Source organism: Sus scrofa, chromosome 18 (assembly GCF_054392235.1).
Source record: "Sus scrofa isolate SSC_HxYL_T2T_F1_AM1 chromosome 18, Sscrofa_HxYL_maternal_Yorkshire_Landrace_v2.0, whole genome shotgun sequence".
In the NCBI taxonomy this organism is placed as follows: Eukaryota; Metazoa; Chordata; class Mammalia; order Artiodactyla; family Suidae; genus Sus; species Sus scrofa.
This window is the reverse complement of record NC_139400.1, coordinates 52,299,102-52,316,342: the sequence shown is the minus strand read 5'-3', so window position 1 is coordinate 52,316,342 and position 17,241 is coordinate 52,299,102. Positions and strand designations below refer to the sequence as shown.

Genomic DNA, 17,241 nt, shown 5'->3' with positions numbered 1-17,241 from the left:
AGATGTTGGTGGCGAGGAAGGAAAAGCCCTTTCCCCCGGGAGCCGGCGGCCTCTGACCCTTCGGCCTGACAGCTAGGAATGCTTAGGAAAAAGATGTGCATCCTGACTCTCTGCATCTCTCTGGGGCCCTCCTTGTTTTTCTTGCTTCCCTCCTTCCTTCCTTGTTTTTCCACAGTTGGTCAGCAAGGGCGCGTGTGGTGACTTCCATGAATTATGGTCTTGGCTCTTCATCCTAAAGCTGTAATGTCACATGACATTTACCTCCAAACAAATTAACGGAGAATAATGTTTGGTCACCAAGGGTGACTCCTTAGAAACAGAGATTATTATCTGATGGCCGGTCGTCAATCTGTCTCCCCGCATGAAGGCGGGCACTTGTCATCACCTCGAGCTTCTTGTCTCTTCCCTGGGTATCATCCAGGGAGAGAGGCGGGGAGGGCGGTGGGGGAACGCCCCTGTGCCGAGAACCAGGGGAAGAGGCTCTGCTTCTAGACGGCAGGAGGGAGAAGCAGTATTTCTATCATTACTGATGGTGCTGTGTTTCCACCTCCTATGGAGACCTGCCGCGTGCCCGGCACTGTGCTAGCTGGGCGCCTGCACTCTCAAATCGCACCACGGCCCTAAGCGACGGGTACCACTTTTATCCCCGTTTCACATACAAAGAAACCACAGCTCAAGGAGGTTCAGTAACTTGGCAGACGTTTGACCAGAGGCCTTGGAGTGGCATTCAGAGAGGAACCGAGAAGCAAGCCTGACTCACAGCGTGCAAGTTTCCAAGATTTTTTTCTTTCTATTTAAGAATGTGCACATAAGCATATATGCATATGCATAACCACAGACACATGTATGCATATGTGTGTGTATGTATGTATCAGTCACAAAAGCAATGCAAAGCTACCTGCGAGACAAACGTTAGAGAAATACATAAAGCTGAGAGGAAACATTTCCCATAAGCCACAAACCAGGTCCCAGCCCACGTTCCATTCCTCTTTGCCATCCCCGAGCCCTGTCAATTTTGGAAACTATATCCTTCCATGTGTTTAAAATACACATGCCTGGAAGTTCCTGGCTCAGTGGCTAATGAATCTGAGTAGGAATCATGAGGTTGTGGATTCGATCCCTGGCCTTGCTCAGTGGGTTAAGGATCCGGCGTTGCCGTGAGCTGTGGTGTAGGTTGCAGACGCGGCTCGGATCCCACGTTGCTGTGGCTCGGGCGTAGGCCGGTGGCTACAGCTCTGATTCGACCCCTAGCCTGGGAACCTCCATATGCTGTGGGAGCAGCTCAAGAAAAGGCAAAAAGACACACACACACACAAAATACATATGCCTAATACTGAGGTATTTTTGTTGTTTCTTTTTGTAAAAAGGGGTTCATGCTGAACCCAGTGTCCTTCGAGTTGCTTATTCCACCTCAGTGCTGTCTTGTTTTTATCTTCCCATGTCAGCATGTAGAGGCCACTGGTTCTTTATCACACGAGTCTGTTCTTCCATCTGTGAAATAAAGGGGTTGTGCTGGGTCTCTGAGGGCCCTTGCAATCGAACATTCTGCATTCTGAGCTTCTATTTTAAAAGGCAGTGCTAATGACCTAGTAATTGGATGTTTTTGTTTGTTTGTTTCCTAATGGAGTGTGAAGTGCTCTGACAGTAACTCAGCCAAACATCTGTAGTGAGAGGTATTGGGGTCCCATGACTTACTACTCCTCACACACTGCCGCGAACACAGCCTTGCCTATGTTAACTGCCCAATAAATATTTGTTGAGTGAATGCCACTGCAGAGAGCTTTACTGAAGCGAGACCCTGGCACTGGCTCAAATTCATTTTGCGTTTTGCTAAGAGACCTTGGGCCACCCAGTGTATCTTCTAAAAGCACTTTCATGTCCTAATACAGCTAGAAAAGGTGTTAATTACATGTTCACAGTATCAATTTTACCCAAGTGTATTGGGTAAGTTTGAGTTTTGGATCCAACCAAGTTTGTGTGTATGTGTTTAATTTGCTCTGGAATCATAAAACTTTAGATGCAGAGGGGATGGTTGCCATTTAAGATGAACTTAATGACATCCATGAAGTTTCTGTAGCCAACAAGGAGTCATCCAGTCTCGATGTGAGGGTCTCGTGATGCAGACCTCCACACTGGAGGGGAGGGGGCCGTTGGCAGTGCTGCCCACACATCAAAAATGCATTGATCAAAGATCCTCTCAAAGGGTACTACTGAGAAAGAATTCTCCTTTGGTGGTCCTGGGTCCATTGATTCTTTGAGTTTGGGTGTTGGACTGCTTATAAACTTGTCTCACAGTATTATTAAGCTCATGCTATTCCATCTTATTCCCAAGTTTATGATCTACTCATTTGGTCTTTTGGCAAACATATCCTATAAGCATTAGGATAAGTGGTGGAAAACAACAGTAGCTAAAATGTGGTCCATACTTTCCTCCAATTTACAGTCTAGTAAGGGAGACAGATGTAAACCAATTAACATGTCAAATGGCTGGAAGCAACAAACTGGCACGCCTCTACCTCCTGGGATTAGAGAAGACTTTCTAGAAGAAGTTAAAGCGGAGCTCCCGTCGTGGCGCAGTGGTTAAAGAATCCGACTAGGAACCATGAGGTTGCGGGTTCGGTCCCTGCCCTTGCTCCGTGGGTTAATGATCCGGCGTTGCCGTGAGCTGTGGTGTAGGTTGCAGACGCGGCTTGGATCCCGCGTTGCTGTGGCTCTGGCTTAGGCTGGTGGCTACAGCTCCGATTAGACCCCTAGCCTGGGAACCTCCATATGCCGCAGAGCGGCCCAAGAAATAGCAAAAAGACAAAAAAACAAAAACAAACAAACAAACAAACAAAAAACAACAACAAACAAACAAACAAAAAAAAAGAAGTTAAAGTTGCCCGTGGGTCTTGAAGGATACATAGGAGAAGGAATCGAGGGCCTTGCAAAACTTCATGAGATACATTTTAGTATCCAAATATGCTAAAACAATAGCATTTTTCCTTTCTGAAAGGCCAAGAAACCTATCAGAACATGAAATTTGTTTTCTTTTAAATAACCCGTTGGTAAACTCATTCTGAACCTCAAGAATCACCAAGTTTTTCTCTTTGAAATGCTCCCAAACTATCCTTGGAGAGATTAGTTTTAGATGTTCATGTCAAACTCATTAACATATCATTTATGGAATCCATAACACTTTCTCCATCACACATTTAAGTTTTTCACTCTAGTGATTATTTGGTGCTTGGAAATTTCTCATAAGTTTACTAGAGGCACTTCATTTTGACCATATCGTAGGACTTGGTTTAAAAATGGATTATTTCCAATGATTATAGAAGTATATAGGTATGTCTTTGCTTTCAGCTATCACCTATTGTTAGCTACAATATTGACTTATTTGGTATCAGATTTTTATTATGAAGCTTGAGTCTCTATTATGGCATTATTCCTAAGAGAAAATTTGTCTGATTCATAATGATCCAGTTTAGGAAGCTGTTTTTAAGTTTTAATGCTCATTGCAATGCTTTTAGGTGCAAGTAACAGAATCTTCCACTCCATCACACTGATTGACATAAGCAAAAATCCAGAGGCAATGGCTTCAGGCCTGACTGGGTCCAGCAATTCCAATAACATTACCAGAACCCAATGGTTCTACTTTCCTAGGTTTGTCTCCACTGTTAGCTTTTCCCTTGTAATCCCCAGAGAGCCACCAACAGCACCAAGGCCACCACATCCTCATTCAAGAGCAACAGAGAGACAGTCTACATCCACAAAGTCTTAGAATTGAGTCTCAGCCCTATTTGACATGGGTCCTGACTCCATCATGTGGTCAGAGAGTTAGGATATGCTAATTGCCCTGAAACAATCAGGGGCAGTGGAAGTCTGGAGAGACCACTCCTGTGTAATCCCCAGGACTGGAAACTCTGAAATAGAGAAGATGGACATGGATGCCTAGAGACAACCAACACATATCTGATTTAGAAATTTAATAGAATGAGGAAACTTAGAAATCAGCTCTCTCGAAATTTTGTAGAAAGTATATTGGTCATTCATTCATTCATTCATTCATTCAACAAATGCATATTAAGTCTTTGCCTTAGCCCAAATAGTGTGCTTGGAAATGTGGGGCTGTAAAGATGGATAAGACCAGGTCTTGACTCAAAGAACAATGATGCCACATGAGGTCCCTAAAGTTCCCGCCTTCTCTACTGCCCTTTCTTAGAAGTCAATGCTATCACGTGCAGAGCTGTTTCTCTAAGAATAATCTTGTCCCAAAGGATCATATATGAACCACTAGTCCTTAATTCTCAAGACCAAATCCCATGACATTGGTGAAGTCATTGAGAAGATTTGGCTTCATTTTTTTTTTAAAGCTATGTTCAAGTTTACTTTTAAAATAAAATAGAGGCACTCTCCAAACTTTAAGCCAGAACTGTATGGACTGTATACCCTAAGCAGACGAGTTTAAAAGCCAACCACCATGGGTATACTCTGAAAGATTTTATTTTTAAGAGGCCAAGTGCCAATTAGGCAGCGGATGCTGCAGCCAGCAGCTCTCTCAGGGGCCTCTCCTGGGCAGCAGGTCAGGCAGTCAAAGCTTGTGCCTGTTTTTCTAAAGAGGAGTTTAGAACCTCAGCATTCTATCCACAGACCCCCTGCATCAGAACCATGTGGCGAGAATAGTTATAAGAACTATTATTTGGCCCAACCCAGGATCTCTGAATTGGAGGAATGGGAGGCCCTGCAATTTATCACACCCCAGCGGTGATTCCTATGCACACTTAGGCCTGAGACCCCCTGGTTCAAGTCTACATGGCCTCTTCCTCAGACTTTTAACTGTGCTATGGGACAGAGGAGTAAGACTGGACATTCTCTTAACAAGACAAGACCTGCACATGGCAGGCTGGAGCGGAAGTTGAAGCTGGAGGCATTCAAAAGCCCCTGCTGTTTCACCCATGAGTTTCCCCATGAAAATGGGGATGCCATGGGGGTTGTGGCTGAGTGGGTCAAGAATCCAACTAGTATCCATGAGGATGTGGGTTAGATCCCTGGCCTTGCTCAGTGGGTTAAAAGATCTGGCATTGCCACGAGCTGTGGTGTAGGTTGCAGACGTGGCTGGGATCTGGCATTGCTATGGCTGTGGTGTAGGTTGGCAGCATCAGCTCCGATTTGACCCCTAGCCTGGGAACTTCCATATGCTGTGGGTGCAGCCCTAAAAAGACAAAAACAAAACAAAACACCCCCCCCCAAAAAAAAAACTGGAAGACATGGGCAGTATGTAAGGCGGCATTGGCTCGGTGTCATAGCCAAGTGTCAAGTTGGGCTTCTGGGTCCACATGTCCTCTTAAGAGACAAGGTGCTGTTAGAGGACATCCCTGCAGGGTCTCTTAGGAGCCAGTGGGTCTGGACTGGGCTTCAGTGTCACACAGGCCTCTAGCTTTCACTCAGCAGCCATGGGGAGTAGGTTGATTGTGTAATCTGAGGCTGAGTGGAGTTTTCTTAAGCACAAATAAAACTTTCTCTCAGAGAGATCTCAACTTCTAGATCTGCTTCAGGGTTCTTGGGGAGCAAGGAAACCCCTCCTCTACTTCCACATTCCCTAGCGACCATCCACCCTGGCCCCCACTAGCCAGACAGCTTATTCCAATGCTAAGAATTCTCTCCTGTGCTGTAAGGACCCAGGGCTGGGAGTGCCTGGAACCTGTCTGGAACATTGCTTAGAAGCAAATTCCATCATCTCACCCCTTAGCGCGCAGAATCCTCTAAGAAGTGACATTTTATTATTGCACTTCGCTTGTGACATGTGTTTGTTGAACAAAGAAAATTCAAGATTATGTGACACATTTCAGTTAAGTTAAATGGGCCTCAGAGATTTTTTTTTTTCATGGCTGTTTTGTTATAGCCAACCCTTGAAAATGAGGGTCTGGGGTCCTCACCTGAAGCTGAGATTCGGTTTCCGTCCCCATTTTTTCTATGGCTGCCATTGCAATTGGTTGCTATCTCGTTATCTTTATAGAGACGCATGCTCCAGAGGGCAAACAGGTTTTGTCCATCGCTGGTCCTTGGAACAGCACCAAGTAGACCTGGTAGATCCTGAGACCTGCTCACTGAGAAATAGTGATTGATTAAGATGCGTGCTGCCCGGGGACCAGCAAGGACAGGTGGCATCCCTGGCTTGAGGGGCTTTCAGGGACCCTCTCAGAGCTGCTCCTGCTCTGACCATTTCCAGTCATAAGACTGGTGAATGACCACGTTTCATTTTACTCAGAGGGTCCCTGGAGCTCTAAACCTGTGGGCTTGTGCCTATTGACACAGGAGAGGAACCAGCCCTTTTGATGGTTAATGGCATCTCCATCTTTCTGTCATTATGGTCCCTTTCCTCAATTCAGTTTGCAATCAAGATAAGCAGTGAGGTCCTACTGTACAGCACATGAACTATATCCCATCTCTCGAGATAGAACATGATGGAAAATAGTATGAGAAAAAAATATATATATATGTATGACTGGGTCACTGTGCTTTACAGCAGAAATTGGCATAACATTGTAAATCAACTGTAATTTCTTTTAAAAAGTGCAGTCAAGCCTCCTCTACCATCAACCCACCTTTTCATCTGCATTTCCACCAACGTTGTCCTACTCACACTCAGGGGCTCCCTTCTTGCAAGTAAAACAGTCCTCTCTTTTGCTTCCTTGCCTTTAAGAATCCTCCTTTGATCCTTCCTTCAGCAAAGCAAAGACCAGTGGCCCCTACTCCTGGCTGTGGATTAGAAACTCCCGAAGAGCGTTAGAAAGAACAGATGTGGGGGCCCCTGGCCAGGCTGGCAGAGTGAGCGCTGTCAGGGATGGTGTCTGGGAATCTGGCAATTCTAACGCAAGCAGCTCCACGTGGGATCTCTCTGCCATCTGCTTTAGGGACCACTGGCAAAGCTGAAAAATGTAGACCTCGGGTCCTGGAAATCAGGCTTTAAATCTTTATCTGTGTGACCTCAGGGTTTCTTCAAAGCTTGGTGTCCCCACTACTTTCTTTACCACTGAGGTGGGGAATAACTGTTGCCTTGGAGGTTTGTCGATGAGAGTAAGTGAGAAAGTGTAGCTATGGTGTCTGGCACACAGTAGGTCTGGAAAATGGCAGCGTCCATTATTTTGAATAGTCTTATCATCATTATTCTGAAACAGACCAGATCTCGTCACCTCTCTGCTCAAAACACGTCACTGCCTCTCCATGGCAGATAAAAGAATGTCCGTGCTCCTTCCCATGACCTTCGAGTTCAGTCCCACATCATGGCCCCCTCCCGCATCTGCCCCCCCCTCACGCAACCTCCACACTGGACTCTCACTGACCAATCAGCATGTCGTTCCCTTTTTCCGCTGACCAATCAGCATGTCGTTCCCTTTTTCCGCTGACCAATCAGCATGTCGTTCCCTTTTTCTGCTGAGCTCTGTCCTCCGTCTGTACCCTCTTCCTTTCCTCTACCTGCGGAAACGCCGCTGACCCTTCAAGGAGAGCTCCGTGTTTGTCTCCTGGGGAAACTGTCCTGACCACCTGAATCAAAAGAACTGCTTCCTCCTCTCCCCCTCCTTGAAGCACTTGGCCCACCCTGGTTCTCTTTCTCCACATGCCTCTCCCTCGGTGGATCAGTGTCCTTGAAGACACGGATTGTGATCCCTGAGTCACTGGATACAAATATGCATGAAGCATCTACTGTGTGCCAAGCAGTGTTCTAGGTGCTGCGCATTCCCCAGTGGACAGAACAAAGTTCCTGCCCTTACACTTTAGTCAAGGGAGACAGCACCCAAAATAACAAATAAGGTGTGTTAATGCAGAGGATGACTGTGAAGAAACATAAAATTATGTCAGGGAGCAGAGTGACGGGGTGGAATTTATACCAGGTCAGGCGAGTCGGAGAAGACCTGAATGAAGGCGGAGAGGGAGCCCTCTGAACATCGTGGGAAAGAGCAACCGAGGTGGAGGGACAGCAAGGGCAAAGGCCCTGAGGCACCCAGAAATAAACCAGGGCTCTGGAACTAAAAGGATACCTTTTCGCCCTTTGATGTTCTGGGACAGGTATTTCACTTCTGGACACTTGTTTGCTCATCTTAAAAAATGAGGATGATAATGAATCAATGTGTTTTTTTTCTGAGCTCTTGGGAAGCTTGTTCCTGGCACATAGCAAGCAAGGAATATGTGGGTTCCCTTCTCGTCTCCCTTCCCCTCCATTCATCCCCAAAGCATCTGTATAAGGCTGACTGTGGTGTCTGTGCTAGAGCACATGTTCAAATATTTGCTAATATGCATTGTAAAGGTGTGCTCAGCTAGAAATGCTTCTCCCTTATAACAGCTGGACTTCCTTTGCCACCTGCAAGGGAGGCATGAAAAATAATGTTCACAAAACTGGTGGTGTGCACATGTCCAGCCATGCCCCCCACATATTCCAGCTGGCTGGACCCTGAGAAGAGAAAAGGGGGTGTTCTCTGCATGTGGGCTCTGCCGTTCCTCTGAGCTCTAAACCTGGGATCTAGTAGATGCTCCTTTGTTTCCCTTTACATCACTAACAGCAAAACCCTGGTGAAAGCAGCGAGTCAGTGTTGGGGCTGATGCCAGGGGAGTAAAGGATTCCATGCAGCCTGTCTCATCACTGAGGGCAGCATGGGCAGTACTGGGATAGTCAGTGGAACGGGCACAGCCATTTCTCTGTCTTTGGCCAATTCCTCCTCGTGTTTCCTCTGGCGCGGGAAGCCTTCTCTGACCTGTCTGTCATACGTGGCTGCTGTTGTCCTCAAGTGACACAGATTTCGTCATTAGTGGGGGCAACCTCAGCTTAGAAATGTGACACTTTAAAACATCTATGTGAGGGCTAGAGGGTGTCTTCTCTGTGAGAAAGCCAGGTCGCCTACCCTCATTATTTCTTATTAGGTAAGAAAATAACATGCTGGGCTGAAGCTCTGGTGGAGCCAGAGTCACAAAATCCATCCCATCAAACTTTCCACCTCTGCTTCCACATGACCCTCTGCCCTTCCATTAAAATGTCTTTTTATTATTATTATTATTATTATTTTGAGACCTAAAAATAAGCCAGAAGTTTTTGCTTCTCTTGTTACACTTTCAAGAAAGATGTTATACAATTGAACTTTCAACTTCTCAGACATGTATCTATTCTATACGATATGATTCACAGATTTATTTAACATGAATTAGTCCCCCTTCAAGAGTCTGAAGACATCATATGGATTTGTTTTCAACCTCTGTTTCCGTGGAAGTAGAATCCCAAGGTATCTGCTTGGGTAGCTTTTCCTCTAAGAGAAATAACCAAACCAGCTAAGCGGCAGACAGTCACTCCTTATCGTCTGAAAAAAATTGCAAACAATAGTCTGATGAATTATATCTTTGTATACAATTATCTGCTTTCCTCCATACCCAAGCCTGAAAATCTGTCTTTAAAACAGGACATAAAAGAGTTATTATTACTGAAGTTTCTAAAGAGCCCAAGAAAAAGGAGTGACAATGGGTAGGAAACAGTCAGGTAGATGAGAGGTCACGGAGATAGGCAGGGCAAAAATGGAGCTTATGAAAAGAGAAATGACTTGGGGTTTCATTAACTCACAGAACCAGTGGTGTCTTTGTCCATAATTGTAACATTTCAGAGGATGCGGCTCTTCTAATGCCAGTCTTCCACGGATATGTCAGGAAACGTTGGCATTGAAATTCAGGAATCCTATTATATGATCTTTCTCCTTAGGTACTCAGAAGTAGAATTTCATCTTTAAAATTGTCAAAAGAATTTTAGTCCTCCCTAGTCTTCCAAGAAAGCCATAAAATGAACAATGCCAGTAACAATTATGAAACTAAATTGGCCTTAGAAGAATTTTAAAAAATCAATTTTGCCAGTTTACATTCATCGTGACTAATTTCCATATAAATGATCTGACTCTATTCAGTCTAAAAATGTGCCTCTATCTCCTTTGTCTTTTAGTTGAAAAATTTGCAGTTCTCGAAAGTTACTTAGGTCGAACAGTTTGAAGGCATGCTGGTATGTGTTGATGTTTTTTAATTGTAATTCTCTCTTTTTTATGTTTGGCAGTGTATCAGCTGCAGCAAGAGGCCCCTCGTCCCAAGAGGATCATTTGTCCCGGGGAGGTCAGTACTCAGCTATTTCTAACACACCTTGTTAGATACGATGGATTGTCAGCAATGCTGTTCATCCCCGAGGCCCTCAGATTCCTGGGAGTTGATTTCTGTTAACGTTTGTTAAAGTGTCACCAAATTTAACATCTAAATAAACCAGAGTTGGAAATCAGGTGTTATTTAAAAAATACTAACTAACTTGGGGTCAGAAGTCTCACATTTTTAACCACTGCAGAGGCCGATGAAGCATCCTTTGCGACCCAGTCGTACATATATAAACATTCTTTTTTTAAGATTTTTATTTTTCCTGTTATAGTTGATTTACATTGTCCTGTCAATTTCTGCTGTACAGCAAAGTGATCCAGATAGATAGATATATACATACATACATATATGTATATATGTGTGTGTTTATGTGTGTGTGTGTGTGTGTGTGTACACATTCTTTTTTTCTATGATCTTCCACCATGGCCTATGCCAAGAGGCTGGATATAGTTCCCTGTACTGTACAGCAGGACCTCCTTGCTTATCCATTCTAAATGTAATGGTTTGCATCTACCAACCCCAAACTCCCACCTCCCCCTTGGCCACCACAGGTCTGTTCTCTATGTCCCTGAGTCTGTTTCTGTTTTGTAGATAGGTTCATTTGTACCATATTTTGGATTCCACGTGTAAGTGATATTGTATGGTTTGGAGTAGCAGATACCATTTAAAGTGTCACATCTGCCTTATCAAGGGGAAAGGCTCTAATTCCAACAATCTTGGCTTCATCCTTGCTATCAGCACTTTCTGGCAGACCAGTTGGATCTGGTTTTGAACTTGTCTCAAAGACTTTGGTACATATGTACCCATGCCCAGAGCTAACTCACCACTGTTTGATAAATATTTTGCATGAAATTTTACTTCTGTTGAAGGGCATTGAAGTTCACCAGGTAATATGAATTTTAATAAAGTGGACATTGCCTTCCCAGGAGTAGAGCTTGGGAGGAGGATTTTTTCATGTATAAGAAAAAATCCAGGATAAGGCCAAATCTTTATTGGGTGGTATGATCTTGTTCTGTCGCTAACCCTGCTGACTGTTGTTCTTTGGTTATTCAATAACATGCAAATATGAGAAGAATATGATAAATACAAAATTTTTAATGATATGCTTATTTAGGGTATTTTTGGTGAGACTTAAACAAAATTCCTTTGATTCCTTCAGTCGAACTTTACACTTAGTATTTTGCCATCAGAAAAAGAAAACATAGCCCTGTGTAAGGAGTTGGAGCAGTTTAATGTCTCCATGAAAATAATATTTTTAAAATTAGAATTCAACTAAAGATTCTTCCCAGAGATATTAATAAAAGGTCTACGGGCAAGGCTAGGCACCAGAACCTGAAACCCAAGGGTATAGTAAATTTTCCCTACTCTGTTCTGACGTTGATCTAGGTGTTGGGAATACAGCAAAGAACTTGGCTATTGGTACTTAGAGTGTCATATTAATTGTATGTAATTAAAGATATATTTAAGATTTTACCTCTGTGTGTGTGAGAAAGGAAGGAAGGAAGAAAGAAGGAGAGAAAGAGAGAAAAAAGAGAGAGAGAACCCAGGTACTTCTTTGTTTCTCAAAATCCTTGGACCCATGTCCACTAAGCCAGGCAGAATGTTAGCAGGGGAGATGCTGGATCCAGGTTAGCTTCATAAACGCTCTTCCTAGGGTTCCGCTGACTCTCTCCAGACACCTAGTAGTCTGAGAATCCAGTCTGGCTCCTTAATATTGCACTTGCATCGGAAGGAAGTGCCCCAGAGGCCTCAGCAAAGCAGAGCTGTGAGCCACAAGCTGCAACCATCTGCTTTGACTAAAGCACATGGTGCATGTGCAGCTTTTCTGCCTTCTCTCCCTCCAGTCTTTTAAACCAAGCTTTCCACTGTTACCAGTCCGATGCATTATTAGGTTATGCCTGGTGGTTGATGGATTCCTAGGTACTTGCTCTAGAAATTCCCTATCTCATTTCTGCCTGGAAACCAAACATGAAATGGACATTCTTCAGCTCCATTTCCCCAGCAGCCAGCGTGGGGCCCATCCATTCAGGAAAGAGTCAGGGACGAAGGGCAAGTGTGCTGGAAGGAATGGTGCAGCTACAGGTGCGGCTGAGGTGAGCGCCAGCAGGGGGAGCCTCACTTCCCCTGGGCCTCTGGTGCAACTGTAATTGCAGATAATTCCTTCCCAGACTGCTGGGCCTCCCAGGGCTTGGCCTCCTTCTAGTGAAGGCCGGGCACCCCTTGGACACTGGTGAAACCATTGCTTTTGCTGCAGTGTTTGAGTAAATGGCCCTGTGCCCTGGAGCATACCTGCATGCTCGGGGGAATGCCTAATGAAGACAGAAATAAGCCTTTCTGTTTGCGTGCCTGGCCAGAGCGACTGAAGCTTTATTAACCCATTTACATAAAGCCACTGGGCTCTTTCTTTTGAACAATGAGTTAGGATTTTTCTGTGTCTTTGCCATCTTATCCCTCAGCTAGCTACTAAAAGTCCACGCTCTGGAGTTGCAGCCATGGCTTAGCAAAAATGAACCCAACTAGGATCCACGAGGATGGGGGTTTGATCCCTGGCGTTGCTCAGTGGGTCAAGGATCTGCCAATGCCATGAGCTGTAGTGTAGGTCACAGACACAGCTTGGATCCCTCATTGCTGTGGCTGTGGTGTAGAACGGCAGCTGTAGCTCCAATTCGACTCCTAGCCTGGGAACCTCCATATGCCACAGGTGCAGCCCAGGAAAGAAAAAAAAAAAAAGAGTCCATGCTCTTTTTTATACACAGCCTTACTCTCTTCCTCTGTCTTCAGCCCCTCTCTTCTCAGCCACCTTGTCCCAAGCAGGCCTGCCCAGCTCTGTTGCTCCAACACACTCCCTCTCCTTTGTTTTTCTGATGACTAACAACCTCCCAGGCTGTGGGCCTCTCTTAGGTTCGGATCCTCCCATAATGTGATAAATCCCACATTAGAGCACCAAGGGAGTCTGCAGTTACAGAGTCATGCAGCAGGGTCATTCAGGGGTATACACGCAGGCCAACCTGACTCGAAGGCTTGGTGACCCTCAACGGATACTGGCCACCTACTGGACTTGATTGGGGAACTAGGTGATTGAGGGTACAGATGGCCTCAGCAGGCAAAATCCAATAAGCTTTGCAAACCAAGGCAGGGGAACCCCTGCCGTAGAGTCAACTGGACTCATTTTGAATCCCTGTTCTACTACTTTCCAGCTCCCTGACTTAGAGCCAAGCACTTACTCTCTCAGGGGAATTAAGGTCCACCCCCTGGGCAAACAGCTACTTGGCAAGGTGTTATAAGTGGGATCTATGTGTCAAGTGTCTAGAAGGGTGGCTGGCACGTAATTAGTACTCAACGTTGATGACTTAGGGCAGATTCAGAAATCTGTGAAGAGCAGGATCTGAGATCGGCATTAGGGGCAGAATCAGAGCAATGACAGAATTCTCTGGATGTGAAGGCGAAAAAGACAGTGAACGAGAACCACGCAAGATGCTGGGTCAGGGACTGAGCCACCAGGTATAAAGATAACTGAGGATGAGGAACAGAAGCTACAAGCGGTCAAACAATGGCTCTGGCACCAAGTAAGCCACATAGGTCACGCACTGAAAGCATAATTCATTATTTTCTTGAGATTCATTGCAGTAAATTAATATTTATTGAGGAGCTGCAGCACCTGGCTCTCTTCTCTACCGGCACTTCCGGAGTGCTCTCTGCCAAGAGATTCAAAACCTCTTCCAATGTGCAAAATTCTCACTTGACCTTTCCGTCAACTATCAATCAGTTGTTTCATAAGCATTTATTAATTACCAAATGTGTGCCTGGAGGGTCTGCCGGGAACTGTGCAGAATACTGACTCCCAAATTTGTGTCTCTAGCTGAGACCTCTGCCCTGGGCTCCAAACACCTTGCTCCATCTGTCTACTCGATCTTTTCAGGTAGATGTCCCTCGGGTCATCTCTAGCCTAATGTTCAAAGGAAAACTGGACCCCACTCCATTAAATGGCACCGAACTTCAGAACCCTGGAAGCCTCTTTCCCATCCTTATGCTTTTCTCTTAGAAAGCTTCAGTTTTACCTCCAAAGATACCTTGCGTTCACTCACTTTTCTCCAACTTCCAGGACTACCATGTGGTTTGGCCCATCGTCGTTTCTTGTCTGGATTATTGCTACTCAGCAGCCTCCTGCTTCATCTCCCTGCTTCTGCTCTTGGCAATCTTCCTGCACGCACGCACGCGCGCGCGCGCGCGCGCACACACACACACACACACACACACATATACACTCCACTCTTCAATCAGGAGGCCACACCATCATTGTTAGATAGAAACCCAGCAGCTTCAGCAGCTTCCCATTGCTCTCAAAATAAAAATGAGTCTTCTTGCTACGCCTGTGAGCATGGTGGGGCTCCTGCCTTCCTCCCTGCCCTGTCTGTACTATTCTTCTCCAAGAGCACGACCTTGCAGCTCCTACTCATCAAACAGACCATGATGCTGCTACCACAGGGCCTTTGCACTTGCTCTTTGCTTGGAATTCTTGTCCTCAAGTCCTCTGCATGTCCAGGTATCAGATCAAATTTCATCTAATAACTGAAGCCCTCCTTGATCCCCATAAAAATTAGCATCTGCAGATCTTCTCTTTCGTATCAACCTATTTATTTTGTTTACAGTACTTACGACACTCTCTTCTCTAGTTTTGATCATATTTAACTATTCACTTGTTGCTTGTACATCTCTGTCCAAAAGAATGCAAGCTCCAGAGATGTCACCAGCCTTAATCCTAGGTACTTCTCTAGTGTTGAGCCCAGGGCCAAGCAGCAGTGGGCAGTCAGTAAATACATAGTAAAATGATGGGGGAAAAAAAAAGCATAAAGACTGCTAACATAAGGAATTTAGAATTCTCAAACTATTACTAATAGCATATCAGATTTACTCAATGCTGTTATTAGGGGAGTGAGCTGGACTTTTGGCCGTTGCTAAGGTTCTTAAGTAAACACAGACTAATATTTTTTTCCTGGAATTTCCTAAATTTCTTTTATGGCCTTTCCAAAAGGCCAACATTATCGAGACATACTTGCATGGTTAATGTAAAGATCCTCTGGAATTACCTGAAGAAGACAAAATATGTAGACATTCTTTTGAGACAGTAAATGATTTTGGTGTCATTTGTCCTTCTTTTTTGAAACAGCTGTAGTGAGTATGGGATTAGAAAAAGCAATTTCGGAAAAGAGAAATAAATTACATACTATCATTTCAAATTGTTCTCCATCTTATGCAGCTTTGACTTCCCCTCTACCTACCATAGAATAATCTATTTTGGAAAAGGTTTTTTTTTTTTTTTAACACATAAGTGAATTGTAGAACTGAGGTTGCTAGCATTTATGATCAAAATCAGAGTTTTTCCGATTGTGAGAGATTTAAGCTAAGTACAGGTGATAGTGGCCTATCTTAAAACTGGAGCAATACCTTATTTTACCTCCTAGGGAATGGTATTCTCTTTTTAAATACTATTCTAAGTGTCCCTTCCCCATTTCTGTGCATTTTCTTGTGTTTCTCATGTTCCTCAATATCTACCCACTTCACTCTCTTCTACCTTGAGCTGTAAAAGCTGTTCTTTTAAGCCTACAAAAGCATTTCATTTTATCATTAGGCTTTTTAAATTTTGATTCACCGTACCTAGACTTCACAGTCTTACAGTCTTGTACCTTTAGGCGTTTATCTTGTCTTCGGCATGTCTGGAAGATCTTAACAAGCCATATTGATTGGCTGTATCATTCTCAACTAACTCAGTACATTTCAAACCACAGATTCAAAGTAAACTCAGAGGGATTTTCTAATATTCTACAATCCTCCCTCTTTTCTTCTGTTCCTTGAAAATAAATGTTTTTGAGCAAATGTGCATTAGGGGGAACATGAAAATCCTACTGAGTCGAGACATCTAGACAAGATACGTTTTTAATGTAATGAGATTGATTCTATAAGCCACAAACAAAAATCAATCCCATTACCTTTTAATTGGCTTTATGTGTAGTAATCAGAAGGCTGTTTCTTCCCTGATCAGAAATATTTTTCTTCTTTTCATCCTAGACTTTCTCCACTGAGCCTCTCTTTTCCCCTCTTACTATTGACATAACCTAGAATAAAGGGCTTTTCCCATCATTATTCCTCCCGGGCTTTCATCTCCCTCCCTAATGCTGTCTGGCTTTTTTCATGATGTGATTTCATCCTGAGCTACATTCGCTTTGTTTGTAAACCCGCTCTTGCAAAGGGAGAAAGCCTTCGTGCAAAACTCATGTTAGAAAAAAAAAAATTGGGGATATATGAGTTTTATTTTTTTCTAAAGATAGAGCCAAAAGTTTTGCCCTTCCTTAAATAAAAAGCTGCTTTAAAAAAAAAAAATTGATGAGTGATGCGATCTACCAAAGTACATAGCCTTTTAAAAAATTCACTCTTTGGAATATTCCAAATTTCTTCTAATAAAACACAGACTTTGCCCATGTGCACCTAGAAAATATTTACCCATTTCCAGGGCGAGAGCATGAGTGGTGGGTAAGGACTCCTCAGGACAAGCTGCTGGAGAATTCAGAGGCTCGGGGGCTGCAAATTGAGGGCACGGATGGCTGAACTGGAGAGGGCCACCAAGAACGACATATACACACAAATTGAGTGTAAGTTGAGGCAAAAGTGTAAGTTTTTTTCCCTTTCGAGCAAAATAAGGAGGAGTTCCTGTTGTGGCTCAGCGAGGTAAGAAACTGACACAGTGTCCGTGAGGATGTGGGTTCGAAGTGGCTTCGCTCTGTGGGTTAAGGATCTGGCACTGCTGCAAGCGGCCATGTAGGTGCAGATGTGGCTCAGATCCTGCATTGCTGCGGCTGTGGTGGAGGCCAGCAGCTCTGGCTCCTATTGGACCCCTGGCCTGGGCACTTCCATGTGCCGCAGGTGTGGCTATAAAACAAACAAACAAATAAAAAACAGAATAAGGAAGGTAAGGGAGAGTTAACAGTGACTGATAATAACTAAAATTTCTTGAGATGGTAAGAAATGAGATGAAATACTACAGTATGTAGTTAGTTGTTTTGGAAAAAAAGAAGGGCCAGCAATGTCATCCAT

At 44.2% G+C, this 17,241-nt stretch overlaps 1 protein-coding gene across 1 annotated transcript in view; it reads left to right on the top strand.

Moving 5' to 3' along the window:
- The window catches only part of CHN2 (chimerin 2), a 299,981-nt gene that overhangs the window by 146,731 nt on the left and 136,009 nt on the right, over window positions 1-17,241 (top strand). Inside the window, exon 3 of the mRNA XM_003484050.5 lies at window positions 10,064-10,119. Coding sequence (XP_003484098.2) covers window positions 10,064-10,119 — 56 coding nt within the window. The remainder of the gene's footprint in view (window positions 1-10,063; window positions 10,120-17,241) is intronic.